Source organism: Eptatretus burgeri, chromosome 9, assembly GCF_056783735.1.
Source record: "Eptatretus burgeri isolate ZD-2024b chromosome 9, Ebu_testis_v1, whole genome shotgun sequence".
Taxonomy (NCBI): Eukaryota; Metazoa; Chordata; class Myxini; order Myxiniformes; family Myxinidae; genus Eptatretus; species Eptatretus burgeri.
The window spans coordinates 102,405,356-102,425,494 of NC_140969.1; the positions used below are offsets into that span (position 1 = coordinate 102,405,356).

General features: G+C 46.4%; 1 protein-coding gene and 1 pseudogene across 2 annotated transcripts in view; both read right to left on the minus strand.

Moving 5' to 3' along the window:
* TMEM62 (transmembrane protein 62) overlaps positions 1 to 20,139 on the minus strand; it is an 80,463-nt gene that overhangs the window by 44,948 nt on the left and 15,376 nt on the right. For both annotated transcript variants that reach the window (XM_085896384.1, XM_085896385.1), the window contains exons 3-5: positions 19,879 to 20,016; positions 6,621 to 6,666; positions 6,052 to 6,193 (exon numbers count right to left, since the gene is read on the minus strand). In XM_085896384.1, the coding sequence (XP_085752510.1) occupies positions 6,052 to 6,193; positions 6,621 to 6,666; positions 19,879 to 20,016 (326 nt within the window). The remainder of the gene's footprint in view (positions 1 to 6,051; positions 6,194 to 6,620; positions 6,667 to 19,878; positions 20,017 to 20,139) is intronic.
* LOC147020768 (signal recognition particle RNA) lies at positions 257 to 397 on the minus strand (annotated as a pseudogene).

Here is a 20,139-nt window from a genome sequence, read left to right on the forward strand (position 1 = left end):
TATTTATGTTAAAAAATGAGAAGACAACAAAATTACCAGAATAGTGTTGAGCACAAAAAGCATGTTATTCGCTTCTACTGCATCTCATTTCACACACTCAACATCATACTACTTGTGTTGTTGTTATTCTTTCGGCTGCTCCCGTAAGGGGTCGCCACAGCGGATCATCCGTTATGATCCGCATACTGATTTGCCACAGGTTTTACACCGGATGCCCTTCCTGATGCAACCCTGGTCGCCTCTTACGACACAGGGATAAGGATTGGGTTTCGCCATGATTCCGGGCTGCCCTACACCCTCTCATAGCATGGCCCAGCGCAGAGCTCCCGTCCTCAAGCGACCCTCCAACCCAAGCCTCCGAGTAGCCGGATTACAGGCGAACGCCACTACGCCCGGTTTCACACTACTTGTGTTATATTTCCTTAATCTCATCATAGTATTGTTCTACAGATTTATATTGATGGAGATCAAGGCTCATGGAAGAGCTGAATGAGAGGGATGACATTGACACAGCAAAATAGCAGAGGAAGTTGGTATACAATGGAGGATGGAGAAATGAGGAAGGAAAAAAAACTCAGGCAACAAAAGTACAGACACAGACACAAGGAAAAAAGAAAGTAATAAATAAATAGGAGTCAGATAAGTAGTCTAAAAGGACCATGAAAGCAGATAGGAAACAATAACACTAGGTCGAGTGCATACCTCCATCAAGCTGAACAGTTTATGTTTTGGATCCCACTTTATAGGCCCGATCAGCATCCACACCTGAACCAAAATCTAATCGGCTTGTTCTTGTCAACTACCCAACCCAAATCATCCACCAAGTTTTGTCATAATCCATTTACAACACTTTGAAATATCGTGTTACATATCGTTTTTGGACTGATCTCTCAATGGTGAAGAATCACTAAAAAATAGTAATAATTCTAGGATTTGGATCCTGATCTGCAACAACGAAAAAAATCAAATCATCCTTGGCACACACCAACCAGTCCACAAAGTTTTGTCTAAATATATCCACACCATACGAGATATCCTGCTCAAAGACAGACAGACAGAGAAACAGTGGTGAAAACATAACATCCATTCACATCCTCTCCACGAAGAAAGGGTCAATTGTGCCAATATGGAAGGGGAAGGGCAATGGTCAGGATTCGAGGAAGTACAGAGGCATTACGCTCCTAAGTCATGTAATGAAGATGCGAGAGAGGATTCTGGATGAGAGGATAAGGCCTAAGTCACATTTGCCACGGCGGCCATGGGGTCTACAAAATCTACGGCCACTAGCAATTATAGGGCGGCCGTAGTATTTCCACGGTCACACAATGTAGCAGTCACATACGTTTTTATTTTTCGGGGAGCCGCACGGCGTATTTATAAATTGTGGAGACCAAAAACGTGGGGTTGCCGTACGGTCTTTGATTTGATGTCGCACGGTGACTTTAGGGCGTTCCTGCGGCGGCCATAGAATTTTCAAGGCAGATGCAAGGTGCCCGCAAGGCAGGGGGGCCCTAAGGCGAACGTGCGGCCAGACAGACGGTAACGAGTGGGGTTTTTTTGTTTTTTTTAACCAGTTCTTTTGTTTCGACTTGTCGAATTGCGACGGCGAACGTAGAAATGAAAAAAGTTACAACTCCGCGCTATAATTCCACGGCGACCCTACAGCCTGTAAAATATAGCCATACGGCGTAGGGCCACCCTGAGGCCACCGCAGAAACTCTGCGGCCGCCGCACATTTCTGTCAATTCAGAGGGCGTACGGCCGCCGTATCCTCGCCGTAGAGCAAATGTTACTTAGGCCTTAGGAAGTGTGTGGAGATGGAGATCGGAGAAGAGCAGCAGGGGTTTAGAAAGGGAAGGGGGATGACTGATGTGATGTTCACCCTAACACAGCTGGTGGACAAGAGGTTGGAAGTGCAAGGTGAGATGGCATTGGGATTTGTGGACCTGGAGAAAGCCGACGACACTGCCCCGAGAGAGATGGTGATGGCGACACTGAGATGGATGGGAATGCTGGAAGTAGAAGACAAGTTGCTGGAAGAGAGGTACAAGGGAACGAAGGGAAGAGTTTTGGTTGGTCCTGGGACATCTGAGGAGTTCAATGTGAACATCGATTTGAAGCAGGGAAGCTCTCTCAGCCCAATCATTGTTATCATGGTGATGGAGCTGGCAAGCAGGAAGGTGAGCTTGAGGGGTAGTATGTGGACAATCTGGCTGTTTTGGTAGAGAGTGGGCGGGAGATGCAGGAAGTACTGGGGGGAGTGGAGGGAGGCATTTGAGAAGCATGGGCTGAAGACAAGTATGGAGAAGACTGTGGTGATGTGGGTCAGGCAGCAGAGAAAGGACATTATTTTTTAAGGTTAGAGGGGAAGGAAAGACAAAAGGACCATTTGGACAATCTACTTTCTCAACAATCCTCTGGAAGAAGTCCTTTCATTCAGGCTTCTGGGTCTCACTATCTGCCATGATCTTTCCTGGGAAAGCCACATTTCCAACCTGGCTTCCAAGGCCAGTCGCCGACTGGGAGTCCTCCATTGTGCAAATTCCTTCCTCAGACCACCTGAGCTCCTGACCACATACAAAGCTTTCGTCTGTAGCCTGATAGAGTACTGCTCTCCCCTCTGGGCTGGTGCTCCTGCCTCTCACCTTTCTCGGCTTCACGCAGTGGAAACCAAGGCATTTCGGATCATTGGTATCTCCCGCGATGAGGCTGTCTTTGGGGCTCCCACTCTCTCACCGCAGGCAGGTCAGTAGTCTTTTGTCTTCTACCATCTCCTCTCCGGTCTTGCCCCCCCCCTCGCTCTGTCTGCGATTTGTCCCCACCATATTTCCACAAGGTGCTCAAGGTCTGCCAACCACCCCCTTCTGGTAAAACTACAAAAATCACAAATCACTGCTCACCTTCACTCTTTCATTCCTCTTTTTTCCCACCTTTGGAATAAGCTCTCTCACTCTATTCAATCCCATTATTCCCTCCAGGCCTTCAAAACAGCTGTTCACCACCACCTATCTTAAAAAAACCATCACCACCACCACCATCCAAATCCTCGATCTTTTCTACCCCCGTTAATCCACCCCAAACCCACCTCATTTAAATTCCCTGCTTTCCTCACTGAAAGTCCCTGTGGTGTCCATCTTGTATACCCCATGTTCCCCACCCCATGTTTCTGTTCCCCACTGTTTTGTCCTTCCCACTCCAACCCCTCTTGTCTCATGCCCCCCTTGCTGTGCGTTGTGTGCTAGCTTTCATACGAGCCTTGACAAGTTGTACAAAAAAACAAAACAAAAGGACATTAGGCAGGGCAATCGGTATGAGTATCTGGGAGGAACAGTAACCTGGGATGGTAAGTCCGAGCACAGGTACAGAAGATTCGAGTGGGTGTGAATGCGTGGAGGAGGGTGGAGGGAGTAATGACAGACAGAAATGTATCAATAAAATTTAAAGGGAAGGTTCTGATGTTGTGTGCAATGCCGGCCTACCTTTACGGCCTGGAGATGGTGGCACTGGCAGAGACAACAACAGAAGCCTCGGGTTTGCAAGAAAAACTGGGATAGGAGGATAGCGGGAGTGAAGAGGGTGAATAGGAGGATCGATGAACTGAGGGAGGAGATTGGTGTGCAGATATGCTTGATGGGGAGATTGGTGACATGCTTGCTGAGAAGGGCTGGACACTTGTTGCAGATGGGGGAGGAGAGAATGGCAAAGATAGTGGATAGATTGAGGGAGCAAGTTATGAGGAAAAGCCCGCGGTTGAGATGGGAGGATTGTGTGAGGAGGGATATCCGTGAGACAGGGATGATTGGAGAGTGGAGGGAGTTCGCGAAAGACAGAGGGAGGTGGAGGAGTATCGTGGTCAAGGCAGGGCAGAAGCTTGGTGCCATTGGACCTTATCCCTTACAAAGGTAAAAGGAGGAGAACAAAAGAACAACACATTCAGTGGCGAAGGTAATCATAGGCAGGTTGGTGATGTCTGTTTTCTATTGTTAATTTTCCAACATTGCTCCCTTAACTGTACCAAAGGTGGATTCCCTTGCTCACCCACCCCCCCCCCACCACCCAACCCTCATCTTCAAACCGTGCATCCCCCACCTAACCCTCATCCTCACACCCCCACCCCAACAAACCGCTCTACCTCAAACCAGCCTTCACCCTATGCTGATTGAATGTACAAATATGACCTGTAGCAGCAGAAAAGCCTGGAAGACCATAAATATGCTGGGAAATGACTTAAAGAAAGCACAACCCAGGTATGAGATCACAGCAGACCAGTAACTCATGAACAGCCGAGGAAACCCAGGCCATTGCTCGAGTAGAATTAAATTTCCAACGTCTGCTAATGATGACCAGGAGTGCTCCAACTTCACCAGTCCTTTCAACAGGAGTGAACTGTTACTCGTCGTCAAAGTAATGGTTCGCAATAAAGCTGCCGGACAAGACAAGCACTTCGGACCAGTAGCTCTCCAGTGGTTACCAGACATGTTCAACAGCTGCTTGACTACTAATAAGATCCCAAAACTGTGGAGACAAGCAAATATAGTGGCCATCCTGAAGCCTGGAAAAGATCCTGCCAACACCAAGAGCTACCAGCCCATTTAACTCTCTGTCACACATACAAATTATTCAAGACTCATTCTAAACTGCATGGCCTCCCTTTGTGGATCAGCATCTCATCCCAGAGCAAGCAGGTTTCAGACCCAGAAAGTCCTGCACAAGCCAGCTCCTGAATCTCACCCAATTCATTTAAGATGGTGATGAGAAAGGGCTGATAACTGGTGCTGCCTTTGTTGACCTGCCCACGGCATACGACACAGTCAATCACCAATGCACTAGCTGGATTAACCAACTTTTACACCATCAACCATTTGTGGGATAATCCAGAGAAGATGCAAATTAGTGCCTTTTATCTTCAGAACAGGGATGCAAACCGAAAGCTGAATGTCTGCTGGGATGGGAGAAGGCTGACCCACGACCCCAGGCCAATATACCTTGGAGTTACCCTGGACCATATCCTCAGCTACAAAGATTATGGTCTTAAGACAAAGGCAAGGAAAGGAGCTAGAAACAACATCTTGAAGTTGTCCAACTCTAAATGGGGAACAGACCCAGGGACCCTTCGACACACTGCATGACACTTGTGCTATTCGGCAGCGGTATATGCCTGTCCTGTTTGGGGACGTTCCTCACATGCTAAAAAGATGGATCCAGTCCTCAACACAGCCTGCAGAGCTATTTCTGGTTGCCTTAAACCAATGTATGTGGACGACCTCCATTTGCTTTGTGGTATTGCTCCACCTTCAATCAGAAGAGCAGTCTCATCACAAATATAAATAACCCAGCAGAAACATGACTCTCACCACCCACTCTTTCAACACGAGTCGGTACCCAAGATAATGAAATCCAGGAATAGTTTCCTTCATGTTGTTCAGCCCCTGGATGGTAACCTCCACAGCAGCAGGACAGACGGCTGGTCAACACACTTGTGATCAAGACCGCACAAGTTGTCACTCGACCCTGAGGAGTCCTTGCCAAAAGAAGCCTGGGAGACATGGCCAACCTGGCTGCCTCTCAACAGTCTCAGGACTGGAGATGGATGCAGAGGTGGGGATATAATTAAAATCCCCCATCGATTGCGACTGTGGAGAGGCTCCTCAAACAATGGAGCATCTCCTTAATTGCCCTCTCTTACTATGGCCTTGCAGACCATATGGTCTGAAGGCTCCCAACTCCTGTGTCAGAAACTGTGCATTGCAGTGGCTGGGAAAAGTGTAGAGACATGAAAGAAGACCCCACCCAACTACGAGTCCTCAAACCCCCATCATGTCCAACACCTTGTCCTCAACACCACACCCATCCCACACAACCACTAGTCCTCAAACATCTCAACACAACAACCCCCTCCTCCACCCAAAGAGTAGTCCTGAACCCCCCCCCACCAAACCCCTCGTCTGCAATGCCCTCCCCTCCCACTAGCACAATTCAAACTTTGGAAAATTATTGATTTGTTTTAAAGCTGTGCCAGCATTTCCAATACAGTGGTGATTACTTACATACCTGGTCAAGAATCCCGAAGAAATTAAATGGTCTCTTAGGGCCAGGCACGATAGTGGCATCAACACACAAGAAGGAGTAGTTCCCATATTGTGTACGGTGTACATACAAAAATGACCCGTTCTGTTTGTATGCTGAATAGCTCCTGTGAAGCACATCACAAGGACACAATAACATCCTCAGCAAGACAATACAAGTTAAACGAGTCTCCAATTATGAACTTGGAACAAAATGCGCATTTCTGAAGTGCCTTGATGATTGGGGGGTGGGGAGCATGTAAGCCAAGTCAGTATGAGATATGACAAACACAAGCAGGCAAAGTTTATCCTGAGCTAAATGCTCGAGCAGCATAGAGACATACATGGAAAAAAATGAAAATTAAAAAAGATGATATAAAGACAACAGCTCGGCGTGACTTTCATGCAATTAGGAAAAAAAAAAAATGGAAAACACTTTACACATTTACATGCAACCCCTGGGCATGTTAGAAAAGATATGCCACCAAACCAGACAGACAGAAACCAAGGCATGTCAGTACATACATTGACTTTCGATATTAATGAGTTGGTAACCTGTAGTAGTTAGTGATGCTGCTCAGAGATGGCATGTTAAAGGAATCTGTAAAAACAAGCAAATTAATAGATTTGTGAAATATTATGTTGAATGCATCATTGCAAATAAACATCTTAAGTCATATCCTATCCATATTTACAACCCATTCTTCTCAACCAAAAGTAAAACAGCCATTTCACATGCATATATACAGGGTGTCCACAAATTACCATTCCAAATCCAAACCGTAATAAAATTAAATTAAACTAGAACTACGTTGTCGATGGCACACCATCGCATATTCCCGTGCGCACTGCTTTGTCCCATTAACGCAAGGTGAAATTTTATCTTGCAAAATGGATTGACTATTCTTTTCTATTTGATGTGCTTTTTGACCAAAGACTTACTATGTTTACTAAATCAGAAGTCATTGCAAGCATGTCAACATTTCATGAAACATTAATTTAACACTGTCCAGCAATATCGAACTGTGCATCAATTTAATCATAGGAATGAACTGTGTATAATATTAATTATAATAAATTAGATAAATACAGTAAAACCTGCGACTGTTTGTCACTCATAGGGGTCACATAAGTAAGTTCTTTATAAAAGAATTTACCATGTGCAATGGTAAATACTTAAAAATTAAAAAAAAAAACAGCCCCCATGACCCCACCCCCTCTGGCCCGCCCCTAGGGGTCATATCAAAAATCCGACAGTGTTGTCAGGTCAGGTCAGGTATGGGAGCATGTGCCAGAACAGCGCATCGCTGCGTCCACTTTCCGCCGGTACTCCAGGGGCCTCCGTCTGGCCTTCCCCCAGGCAGATGCCAGGCCCATCCCCATCTTCCTGAGATGCTGGTCAACCTGCTGCAACCACGAGGCACGTGCTCAGCCCATTGGCCTCCTCCACTCACGAGACTCCCTCGCTGAGAGAATCTGGTGAGCAGGATCAGCGTCAGGAAAACGAGCCACATGTCCATACAGCCGCAACTGACGCTCACGGACCATGCAGGTAACAAATCTCATCCGAGTCTCTCTCAGCAACCGCTCGTTGGATGCAAAATCTGACCAGCGATAGCCAAGGATTCTCCGAAGAGACCTGGTACCAAAGGAATTAAGTCTCCGTCTCAGATCCTTGGTCAGAGTCCAAGTCTCGCATCCATAGAGCAAGACTGGAAGCACCAAGGACCTGAAGACTCGGACTTTCGTCCTCCCACACAGGTACCGGCAGCGCCACACCCCATGATCCAGTGAATCCATGACTCCCCAGGCCCGACCCAGATGTCTATTGACCTCTGACTCACAGCCAGCAGAGACATTAATATCACTGCCAAGGTAAGTGAATCTCTCCACGACCTCAACATCCTCACCACAAACAGGATAGCAGCATCCAAGATGTCATTGAAAGCCTGGATCTTAGTTTTGACCTAAGAAACCCGTAATCCCGCGGCTCCGACTCCTCATTCAGCACTTTGAGGGCCCCCAAAAGGATATCTAAAGTCTCCGCAAAGATGACTGCATCATCTGCGAAATCAAGGTCAGAGATCTTGACATTACCAAACGACGCACCGCAGCTTGATCTTTCCGACATCCTCCCTAAAATCCAACAAGTGCTGAAAAGTGTGGGGGCCAGTACACACCCCTGACGAACTCCAGTAACAACTGGAAATAAGTCAGAGATGGTACCACCACACTTCACAGCACTCTCAGTACCAGAGTAGAGTTCAGACATCAGATCGATCAGTTTTGGTGGCATCCCATGAAGACCAAGAATCCTCCAGAGGGCATCCCGATTAACTGAATCGAACGCTTTACAGATATCAACATAGGCTACAAGCAGCCACTGCCGAAACTCTCCTCTGCATTCGGTGAGGACACGAAGAGCAAGGATACGGTCAATCGTTGACCTCTTTGGTGTAAAGCCTGACTGCTCTGGACGCTGGTGCTCAAGCAGATGGTGGCGAACCCTATCAAGAATTATCTGAGCAAAGACCTTGCCCGGCACTGAGAGCAGCGTCACCCCTCGGTAGTTGCTGCAATCTTGGCGATCACCCTTCCCTTTCCAGAGAGGGACAACAAGGCCCCTCTTCCAATCAGTTGGGATGATGCTTGTGTTCCAGGCAGAGCACAGAACTGCATGCAACGACACGAGTGCAGCATTTCCACCAGCCTTGAGAAGTTCAGCATGGATGCCACAGATCCCTGGAGCTTTACCCTGTTTCAACCGGTTCACCGCAGTCCATGTTTCCACAAGCGAAGGTGGACCACAATTGATTGGAGGGTCAGCAACAGGGATTGTAACACCATTGACGTCCAACTCGACAGCTGGTGGATCAGCCTAGTACAACCGCTCAAAGTAACCGGCCCAGCGGGCCTTCACTTCAGACTCCTCTGCTAAGAGCCTACCACTCTCTGCTCAAACTGCAGTGCTCCGAGGGATGGGCTTGGATGAACGCAATGCGCGAATTCCCCTGAAAGCGGGACGAGAATCACCTGTCCACAGGTGATGCTCTACCCCCTCACAGATTCCGCGCACATCGGCCTCCTTGTCCACGTACAGTTTTACGCCTCAGTTCCCTGAACAGTTCAGCTCTGCTATTCAGCCTGGCCCTGCGACTCTGGTCAATGGTATCCAGTGTCCCTTGAGACAAAATTCTTCTTTGCCCTGCGGTGAGTTCCAAGACATCCACCGGCAACATCAAGGATGGTGGTATTGAAGGTTATCCATAACTCTTCAGGACCCCCCAAAGCACCCAGACACCCCAAATGTCCACTCAGCCTGTTGCAAACTCCTCAGCTACTCTCTCATCCTTGAGCTTGCGAACATCCAGCCTAGGCTGGGATGGTACCATTCTCCAGGATTTAAGGTGCAGCTTTGGAGTTGCTACAACAAGCCGGTGGTCAGTATTGAGGAACTGAGCACTCCGGTAGACCCTGCAGTTCTGGATCATCCTCCAGCGACCGTCAACGAGGACATGGTCAATCTCCTTTGCGACACCTCCAGCGTTGGAATACCAAGTGCAGCAATGAGCTTGTGGGTGCTGAAACCATGAACCGGCCACCCTAAGTCCATGACTTCTTGCAAAGTCAAGGAACTTAGTGCTATTCTGATTAACAGTGTTGTGCACTTCCCCATACATACATCTACTATGTCCCAAAATTTCAAGTTCCTATCTCAAACGGTGTAGTAGGAGTTACAGGGTAGGACGGACGGACGTACGTACAGACGGACAGACGGACGACGAGACAATCACAATATTCCCGCGCTTTCGAAATTAAATGGGATACAATGGCGTGGTTTGCTGAATGTGAAAGAACGTCAATGGTTAATGGGACTTGTTTTTTTCCATTTCCAGGTGACTCCCGTAACATGTGACGTCACATTTACTGTGAATGACACCCCCATTAGAACAAGCACAATGTGTTTCGTGGTTTATAGAGACCAAATCAGCTATTGTCAGGTCAGGCCAGCTCAAATCTGTGATGTGCTACAAGTACCATGTAAACCTGTACTGACCTGTTTCATGGTCAGGGTGTTGGCAACTAAACTGTCTCCCCACCAGGTTTCCTTGTGAGGAAGGAGTATGGATATGGACACCCAGTAAAATAAAAAACAAAACCTGCCAAAGGGCAGGGGAACTCATTGTAAGCCATCGGCCATCCATATCTGGTGCCCAATCTGTGTATGCAGATGTCCTGGAGTTGGGTGACCTTTTCGAGGAGGTTGGTGGCATGATTTGTACTCCGATCACCGCAAAAAACACTTAATTCCACAAAACACACAAACCGCAAATAAAACTGAAAACCCACTCCGCGGGAGTACCTTCCATGCAGCTGCCCTCCGCAAGGCCTTTGGGACCCCATTATTTGAGGATAGGAGGAAAAGCATGGGGGTAACCTTCCTGGGTCAGGTTACGTTGGTGTGGGTTGGGGTTGTGCTGAGGTGTCATCCACCAGACAGCAGTCACCTCAGGTTAACTTGAGGCAGTCCCTTCAGGTGGGTGCCTGGAATTTCTTATCCCAAAGAGGATGATCACCCAACTCTGCTATCATCTGAGCTCCAGTGTTTGATCAGTATTGCAATGATCTCTGAGGTTCGGAGAACCGAGAGTGGCGAAATCATGAAGGGTGGTTTCACCTACTACTGGTTTGGTCGCTTTGATGATCACCACGCCCAAGAAGTTGCTGGAGCTGTGTTCAATAAGCTGACTCCCATAATAATTGAGGTAACAAGGGTCAAAGAGCACATTATGAGACTGAGGGATTTGTCACTCTCTGGGTGTCATCTCCCTGGTCTTTGTATATGCGCTGACAGATGAGTGATCTCACTGTGAAGGAGGCATTTTGTGCTTCGCTCAAGTCTGTGGCTGATCAGTGCCCCAGGTGAGATACTCTTCTAGTGTTGGGGGATTTCAATGCATCGACTGGCACTGATAGAGATGGTTATGAGACATGTGTTGATCCCCATGGGTCTGGAACTGTAAACCAGAATAGCACTAAGTTCCTTGACTTTGCAAGAATTTGTGGATTTACGGTGGCTGGGTCATGGTTTCAATGCCCACGGGCTCATCGCTGGACTTGGTATTCCAATGCTGGTGGTGTGGCAAAGGGGATTGACCATGTGCTCATTGATGGATGTTGGAGGATGCTGCAGTACTGCAGGGTATACCGAGTGCTCTGTTCCTCAATATCAACCACAGGCTTGTTGTAGCAACACTGAAGTTACAGCTAAAATCTGTGAGAATGATACCATCCCAGCCTCGGCTGGATGTTGGCAAGCTCAAGGATGAGATAGTAGTTGAGGAATTTGCAAAAAGGCTGAGGGGAGGGGGGGGTCTGGGTGTTTTGGGGAATCCTGAAGAGTTGTGGATTGCCTTCAAGACCACGTTCCTCGATGTTGCCGGTGGATGTCTTGGAACACAATGTCAGGTGAAAAACAACTTTGTCTTCCAGGGGACACTGGATACCAATGACCAGAGTTGCAGTGCCAGGATTAATGTAAGCGCTGAGCTGTTCAGGGAACTGAGGCGTAGCACTGTTCGTTCGCTGAAGGCGAACAATCTATGAAGGGGTAGACCATAAACTGTGGTCAAGTGATTCTTACCCTGCTTGCAGAGAAATTTGTGCAATGCATTCCTCCAAGTATATCCATCGGTGTACTGCAGTCAGAAGTGGAGGGTGGTGAGCTCTTTTCAGAGGAGTCTGAATTGAAGGCCCGCTGGGCTGGTTACTTTGAGTGGCTGCACCAGGCCGATCCACCAGCTGTCGATTTGGATGTCAGGGGTGTTACTATCCCAATTGATGACCCTCCAATTAACTGTGAACTACCTTCGCATGTGGAAATACAGGCTGCGGTGATGCAGTTGAAAGGTGGTAAAGCTCCTCGGATCTGTAGCATCCATGCTGAACTTCTTAAGGCTGGTGGAAATGCTGTGCTCGTGTCATCACATGCAGTCCTGTACTCTGGAACATATGCATCATCCCAACTAACTGGAAGAGGGGCCTTGTTGTCCCTCTCTGGAAAGGAAAGGGTGATCGCCAGGACGGCAACAACTACCAAGGGGTGATGCTGCTTTCAGTTACAGGGTAGTAGTTAGTTTCAGTTACAGGGCATGGTCCTTGCTCGGATAATTATTGATAGGGTTTGCCACCATCCGCTTGAGCACCAGTACCCAGAGTCTAGCTTTACACCAAAGAGGTCAACGATTGAGCGTATCCTTGCTCTTCAGGTCCTCCCTGAACACAAGCGAGAGTTTCAAAAGGGGCTGCTCACAGCCTAGGTTGATCTCCGCAAACTGTTCGATTCAGTGAATCACGATGCCCTTTGGAGGATCCTCAGTCTTCATGCGATGCCACAAAAACTGATCAATCTGATTACTGAACTATACTCTGGTACTGAGAGTGCTGTGCAGTGTGGTGGTTCCATCTCAGACATATTTCCAGTTGTTACTGGAGTTCGTCAGGAGTATGTTCTGGCCCACACTTTTCAGCGGTTGTATGGACTGGATTCTGGGGAGAATGTCAGAGATTGAGCTGCGGTGCATCATTTGGGAATGTCAGAATTTCTGACCTTGATTTCGCAGATGATGATGATCATCTTTGCAGAGACACTGGATAGCTTTATGGGGGAATGAGGAGTGCTGAGAGTGCTCTACGTGCTGAATGAGGAGTCAGAGCTGCTGGGATTATGGGTTTCCTGGGTGAAAACTAAGATCCAGGCTTACCATGACATCTTGTCTTTGAGGATGTTGAGGTCACAGAGAGATTCACTTACCTTGGCGGTGGTATTCATGTCTCCACATGTAGTGAACGAGAAGTCGATAGACGTTCGGGTCAGGCCAGGGGAGTCATGGATTCACTGGACCATGGGGTGTGGTGTTGTCAGTACCTATATGCAGGAGGATGAAAATCTGAGTCTTTCAGTCATAGGTGCTTTTCCAGTCTTGCTCTACAGATGTGAGACTTGGACTCTGACCAAGGATCTGAGACAAAGACTCAACTCCTTCAGTACCAGGTCTATTAGGAGAATTATTGGCTATCGCAGGTTTGACTTTGTGTCTAATCACATTTTCTGAGACATACAAAGATGAGATTTGTTAACTGTATGGTCCTTGAGCATCAGTGGTGACTACATGGGCATGTGGCTCATTTTCCAGACTTTTTTTTCACAAACTCTTCTTTCACCCTTGAGAATCATGTCGTTAGATGAGCAGTAAAATTACCTTTAAATCGACGTATAGGTTGAGTTTGTACTATTTTCGGTATTTGAATAATTAGCGACTCGTGCATTTGAGAGGTCACGTGACTCCTTCACCGATCTAACAAATCATAGTAGGTAACGTTCTAATTGAGTAATCTTTCACATTTGATACCATATTTGATCGGAGCTCACCATCTCACCAATTATATAGGTATCCAGGTTGAAATTCACAAAAATTTGGGCTTTTTATAAAGCAATATACATATGGATCTACCCTCAGAGATGGTGACAGGTGGTGGCTTGTGCGTTTACAAGTTTTCAATTGTGAGAAAATGACTGTTTCAAACCCCTTGTAAGGTGCATCATGGTAAAAAACAAAAACAAAATGTGATCAATAAAGTTTTGTCATGATTAACCTTTGGAGTTCAGAGGAGTAGGCTCACATCCAAAACAAACAAACGACTCATTCACTTTTATATAGAAGACTCACGAGATACCCGTGCTATGCATGGGAAGGGCTGGACAGCCAGTTCGTGAATGACTTGGGCAAAAAAAAATGGCGAAATGACAAATGCCAAATCCACGAATGTCACCGGTGGAAACCCTCACAGAATTTCATGATACTCCATGAAACTCAATCATTCCAAACAGCATCAGCTATATGTTCATTCCAATCATGAATTAATACCATACCATTAACATAACAAAATACAATATCACAAACACTCGTGAAGTAAACGAAGAGAAATGCCTTTCTGACGTTGCATCCAGATCGAGAGCAGCTTCGTACGGATTGAAACTCAAAATCATAATAGCATTGAAGTATTTATTAAACCTCCCACCCACCTGAGGACACTGGCTGAGACCACAAGATGTTCCACAGGTTCGGTGGGTTAGCCCCATAACTGAGGGAGTAGTTTAGGGATGGACAGACACTCCCGCTATATAATATAGATTAAAGCCATTTCAGATTTAGATTGTTCAATGAAACCGTTTTACATTAATAAGATTTCAATCAAAGCATTTTTTTTTATTTAATACATTGTCGACGCTCGTATGAGAGCTAACACAGAATGCACAACAAGAGGGGCAGGAGACATGAGGGGCAGGAGAGGGAAGGACAAAACAGTGGGGAAGAGACATTAGATCTGTGGAAGGGAGAGGGATGGGGCGGAGAACAGAGGGTAAACAAGATGGACATAACAAGGACTTTCAGGAAGGAAAGCAGGGAATTCGAAGGAGGTGGGTTTGGGGTGGATTAATGGCAGGAGGAAAGATCGTGCTTTTGAATGGGGGAAGACAAGTGGTGGTGGTGAGCAGCTATTTTGAAGGTCTGGAGGGAAGAATGGGATTGAAGAGAATGTGGGAGTATATTCCAAAGGCATCATGGTTTTGGTAGTTTAACCAAAAGGCGGTTGCTGGCGGACCTTGAGCACCCTGCGGAAATATGGGGGGGGGGGGCATATCGCAGACAGAGCGGGGAGGGGGGCGAAACCGGAGAGGTGACGGTAGAATACAGAAAGACCACCGACCTGCCAGTGGTGAGAGTGAGAGGCCCCAAGACTCAGCCTCACAAGGAAACACCAATAATCCTAAATGCCTTGGTTTCCAAAACGTGAAACCGAAAAAGGTGAGAGGCAGGAGCACCAGCCCAGAGACGAGAGCAGTACTCCATCAGGCGACGGACGAAAGCTTTATATGTGGTCAGGGGCTCAGATGAGCTGAGGAAGGACTTTGCACGACGGAAGATTCCCAGTCAGAGACTGGAGGCCAGGTTGGAAATGTGGCTTTCCCAGAAAAGATCATGGCAGATAGTGAGACCCAGAAGCTTGAATGAAAAGGACTTCTTATAGAGGACTGTTGAGAAAGCAGATTGAGGGGGGGGGAGGGGTTCCAAACGGCCCTTTCGGAGAGACATAGTGAGAGTGTGAGATTTGTGAGGATCGAAAGACATGTTGCACGTGATGGACCAGTTTTTTATTTTATCCAGATCTGCAGAGAACGAAGAAGAGGCTGCTTGCCAGTCTGAGGGATGACAGATGGTACGGCAGAAGGCGAAGTCATCAGCAAAGAGATGAAGAAGATTTTCCACAGAATCTGAGAGATCATTGATGAAAACCAGAACAAAAACAGGGCCCAGAACACTGCCTTGAGGAACTCCAGCTGAGACAGGAAGAGAGGATGAGAGAACTCCATTTAGGGCCACACATTGGCTGCAACAGGAGAGGAAGTCTGCGAGCCACAAGACGAGATGGCCTTGGATACAATAGGAAGAGAGTTTGGTGAGCAGGGAAGGGTGCCAGACCCTGTTTGAAAGCAAGCAATATGTCTCGGGATATGGCTCTGATTTAATGTCTGGCATTGAGGACCTCCATCTATTGTTGGGAGAACAGAAGCAGCATATCCAGGGAAGAGTGACCTGGTCTGAAACCAAATTGATGATCGGAAATCAGGCCATTGGAGAAGAGGAAGGAATTAATGTCTGAAGCGATGATGGATTCCATAACCTTGCTGATGATTGGGAGAAGGCTGATTGGACTGTAGTTGCAGGGATCTGTCTTTGCACCTTTTTATGCAGAGTGGTAATGTTTGCTGATTTCCAAGCAGATGGAAGATAACCTTGAGTAAATGAGAGGGTGAATAGAACAGAAAGAGGGTGAGCAAGAGCAGTGGAGCAGGTTTTTAAGACACATGGTCTGATGCCGTCTGGAAACGGTTGCAGAATCTGAGTCAAGGTTTGACAGCAAGCTCTCCACCTTGTCAGGAGAAAAGGACACAGAGTCCAGGGACAGTTGGGTGCGACTGGGTAAGGTGGGTGCAGAGAGCGATGAGTTTCGGACACAAGATTTATATGCAAACACCGAGTTTAAGCATTCAGCCTCTTCACGTGTCGTGCAGCAGTGCGGCCATTTGAGGTAAGGGATGGGATGGAGGGGGAACAGACACCAGAAACAGATTTGATTAGACGCCACCAGGATTTGGAAGAGGGAGAGAGGTTTGAGAATTCAGACTTGAGATTCAAAAGATGTTGACAAAAAAAGACGAAAGATGGCTCTCCTGAGGATAGATACACACTTGTTCCAAGCTTTGTGGAAGGAACTGAGATTAACCTCAGTTGGGTTTGCTTTCCATGAGCCAAAGGCAAGTTGTTTCAGGACAACTGCCTTGCCACAAGCTTCAGTAAACCAAGGGCGAGAGGAAGGGTAGGACAACTGAAGACGAGAGGGGATAAATCTGTGCATGAGAGAGAGCAAGTTTCTTTGAAAGAATTCCCAGGATGAGTTGATGTTGGAGAAAGTCATGATGGGAGACCAGTCAAGAAGTTTGATGGCTGCTTGGAGACCCTGCCAGTTAGCCTGAGTGAAACGCCAGACTCGATGGCACTGAATTGGTTCTCTAATAACAGCCAGAGATGTTTACTTTGACAAACACGTGGTCATAAGAACCGATTGGACCGGAGCAAGAAAAGCAGATACTTTCAAGGAAATTTCTCAAAATCAGATCTAGAGGAGAAAGAGTACCGTTGGTTGAGAACCGGGTCGGGAAGTTGACCGATTTAGTCGGTCCCAATGAGTCACAGATGTCTTTTGCTGAAGTTCCATGGCAGGTGAGAGAGGTACCCACACCCAGCCAACTGGCATGATGACAAATGACATCACCACATATGAGGAAGAGAGTTTGGATGAGAGGATAGAAGTTGGTCCATGTTTTCGGATAGTGAAGCGTAAATGGAGTCATCACTGTTTGGTGGATGGTACAGTACACATATTAACATGAGGTGGGAGTGGATGGGAAGCCGCAGTCAGAGGTATTCCTGGGGGTGTGGGGGAGTGCGGGCAGTGCATGGAGAGTGAGGAATAGAGTCTTTTATGAAGAGAGCAACTCCTCCACGAGGCTCAGGTCTGTCATACCGAAGGAGGGAGTAACCAGGGCGAGATACTTGGAAGTCAGAGACGTCTTGAGGGAGGAAAGTTTCTGTTTGGCAGATTATGTCTGGTCTATCAGTGGTAACCTGTATAGAGAGATGTCAGGTTTGAGTGAAGGCCCCGGATATTTGAGGTCCACACTGTTAATGAAGAGGGAGGGGAGGAGGCTTTGGGTGCAGGGGAGGGGAGGGGAGAGCAGGACAAGGGAGGAGAGGGGGAGGTAAGGAGAATTATTGAAAGAGTGTGGGGGATTGCAGAAGAACGAGGGGACGGGGCCGGATGAGGAGGAGAAAAGGCTCTGTGGTGTTGGGTTGAGGTACAGTGGGGAGTAATAAGAGAGGGGGCAGAAGGCAGTTGAGGATTTGAGGAGGTGGAGTGATGAGACGGAGGAGAGAGGGCAGGGGAAGGCGGCAGCTTTGTGGATGTGAGGGGGGGCAACTTTGATTTTTTTTCAAGGGGGGGCAAGTTGCAATTTTTCGCTTTCTTCGGTTATGTGATTCCAGAGAAAACATTATTTAATATTTTTATTGAATCCAACATGGCTGCCAAACCATGTGACCAATCGATTAGAAAATATCAAAAGGCACCAGTTCACCACTTGCTTGATATGTGTACCAAATTTCGTGAATATATCTTGAGGGGATTTGTAGTTAAGCTCCGGAAACGAAATGTGACAGACGGACGGAACCCATTTCTATATCCCCCGCCAGGATAACAAGAACAAGATCAGTACTAGTGGGTATGGAGGGAGAAAAGGTTGTTGTTGTTTTTGTGTTATTATTTTTAAATTTAAGACAACCCGTGGGTGTAGTTGGGAGGGAATAGATGGGGGCATTGGGAAAGTTTTGGAAAATAGGAATTGAAGGTAATAGGGAGAGAATACAAATAAAAACGATCGTACACCAAGACGGGAAGGATGGGTAAGCCTAAAGGAAACCCGATAAGACAAGGTCGACGAAAATTCACAAAATAGCATGATTTTTGAAACAAAACTGAGCTAGGACACAGTAAACATGTAGGTAAGAAAATAAACAGTTACCAGAGAGTTGGAGTCAAAGCCACCCAATGCTCACCTGTTTATACATTTATCATTTTTAAAAGACTAGTCTAATAATATTTTTTATAAAGCATTGCAGTGAAGTCTGATCCAAATAATTTTAAAGCAATATATGTATTTGTATATTGTAATCAGTAAAAAAGTGTGGTAGATAAAAACATTAGAAAGAAAATAACTTGCACCAAAAACTTTAACATTTTCACGCTCACGCTGATGCTGACGCTCACGCCGGGGGTATCGCTATAGCTCTCTGTTCTTCGAACAGGCGAGCTAAAAAGCGTGACGTGGAATGACCGGAAACTCAATTTTGAGAAAATCGGCAGAGACCCCTGAGAGAAGCAGCCATCCATCAAGGGATTTGTTAAAGATTCCCAATTTATAATTGCACATCATATGTTCCATTCATTTTCATTTTTTGTTTGTTTGTTTGTTTTTAAACCACCACCACCAAAGGTGGATGGAGGTTATATTTTCACCCCTCTAATTTTGTCTGTCAATTTACAGGATATCTCAAAAATTTATGGATGGATTAGGACAAAACTTGGGGAACAGTTTGGGTGTGTAATAAGGATGCATCAATTCGATTTTGGTGAAGATCTGAATACAGATCAGGTGCAAGATGTTTTTTTTTTTTAAGCGATACTTCACCAATTGAGAGATATATATGTAGCATGATATCTCAAAAAAGTTTTGTGCGGATTCGGATGAAACTTGGTGGACGAGTTGGGTAGGTGACAACAATCCGATTCGATTTTGGTTAAGTGCAGATGCAGATCCTGCCCATCAGTGGGATACAAAATGTAAACTCTTTCGCCTGGTGGAGGAATGTACTCAACTCAGTGTCATTATCATTTTGTTTGTTAATGTATCTAAAGCTTGTAGTGGAGCTGCCAAAAACGCATGTCTCACAAACTTGGACATACAGCTGAATGCATGAGGCACCACAAGACTGTTAGATGAGACAAGCACAACAGCCATTGAGCTTAGGGGAAGTGCAATCGCTTCCGGCGCATTCTGCGTACCAGCAACAACAATGCCGCAGCCTCTCACCAAACTCAGCAGGGCATTTCTGAAGGAGGAATTTTCCTCCTCCCCATGGATGCCAACCTATGCAGATTGTCCATGCTCTTAATCTTTTACATTCTGAATGTCAAGCAAGGAAGCAACAAGTACCATTTCTCAAATATTTGGTGCGACTCGGCCAGGGTTTGTTTTGGCTTCAAGTGTTGGGACATTGATCAATAATTAATCATACCACAACTCAAAAAATGTGTGTTTGTTTGTTTCACTTTGATGCACTCCTGAACTGCTGGGTAGTACGAGTTGAAAACTATGGGTTGTACTCTGGGGTTTAGGGTAAGGGGGTGGTCTGACCTAAATTCTATGTAAACCTGCATCATATAGTATTTATTCTACTGCTCCTGGTAGGAGATAGTATTACAAGTCATGGTAAAATGCATAAACTCTGGGGAAATTATTCCTTCCGTAAGGACAGGTTCTTTGATCGTGTTTATCAATTTATCAATGAATGATAAGAAGGATTAAGAGAGTAGGATTTAACAAACAGATGCTTAGAGGTTAGAAAACTACCATGATTTCCACGAATGTCAATCCACTTGGTTTTTTCCATCACCCGTGAATGTTTGAGGATGGTTCGATATGTCTGCCACTCCACTTCATATTGCCTGGAACCAAAGCCTTCCTCCGTCTTGGCATCAGTTAGGTCTCCTAAAAAGGGAAATGGTAACAATGCACAAGAGAAAAAGAGAGAGATGATCAAATTAGATCACTTAAAAATGAAAAACAAAAGCCTACTTCTTGTCAGACAAGATGAGTAACCTGAAGGGTCAG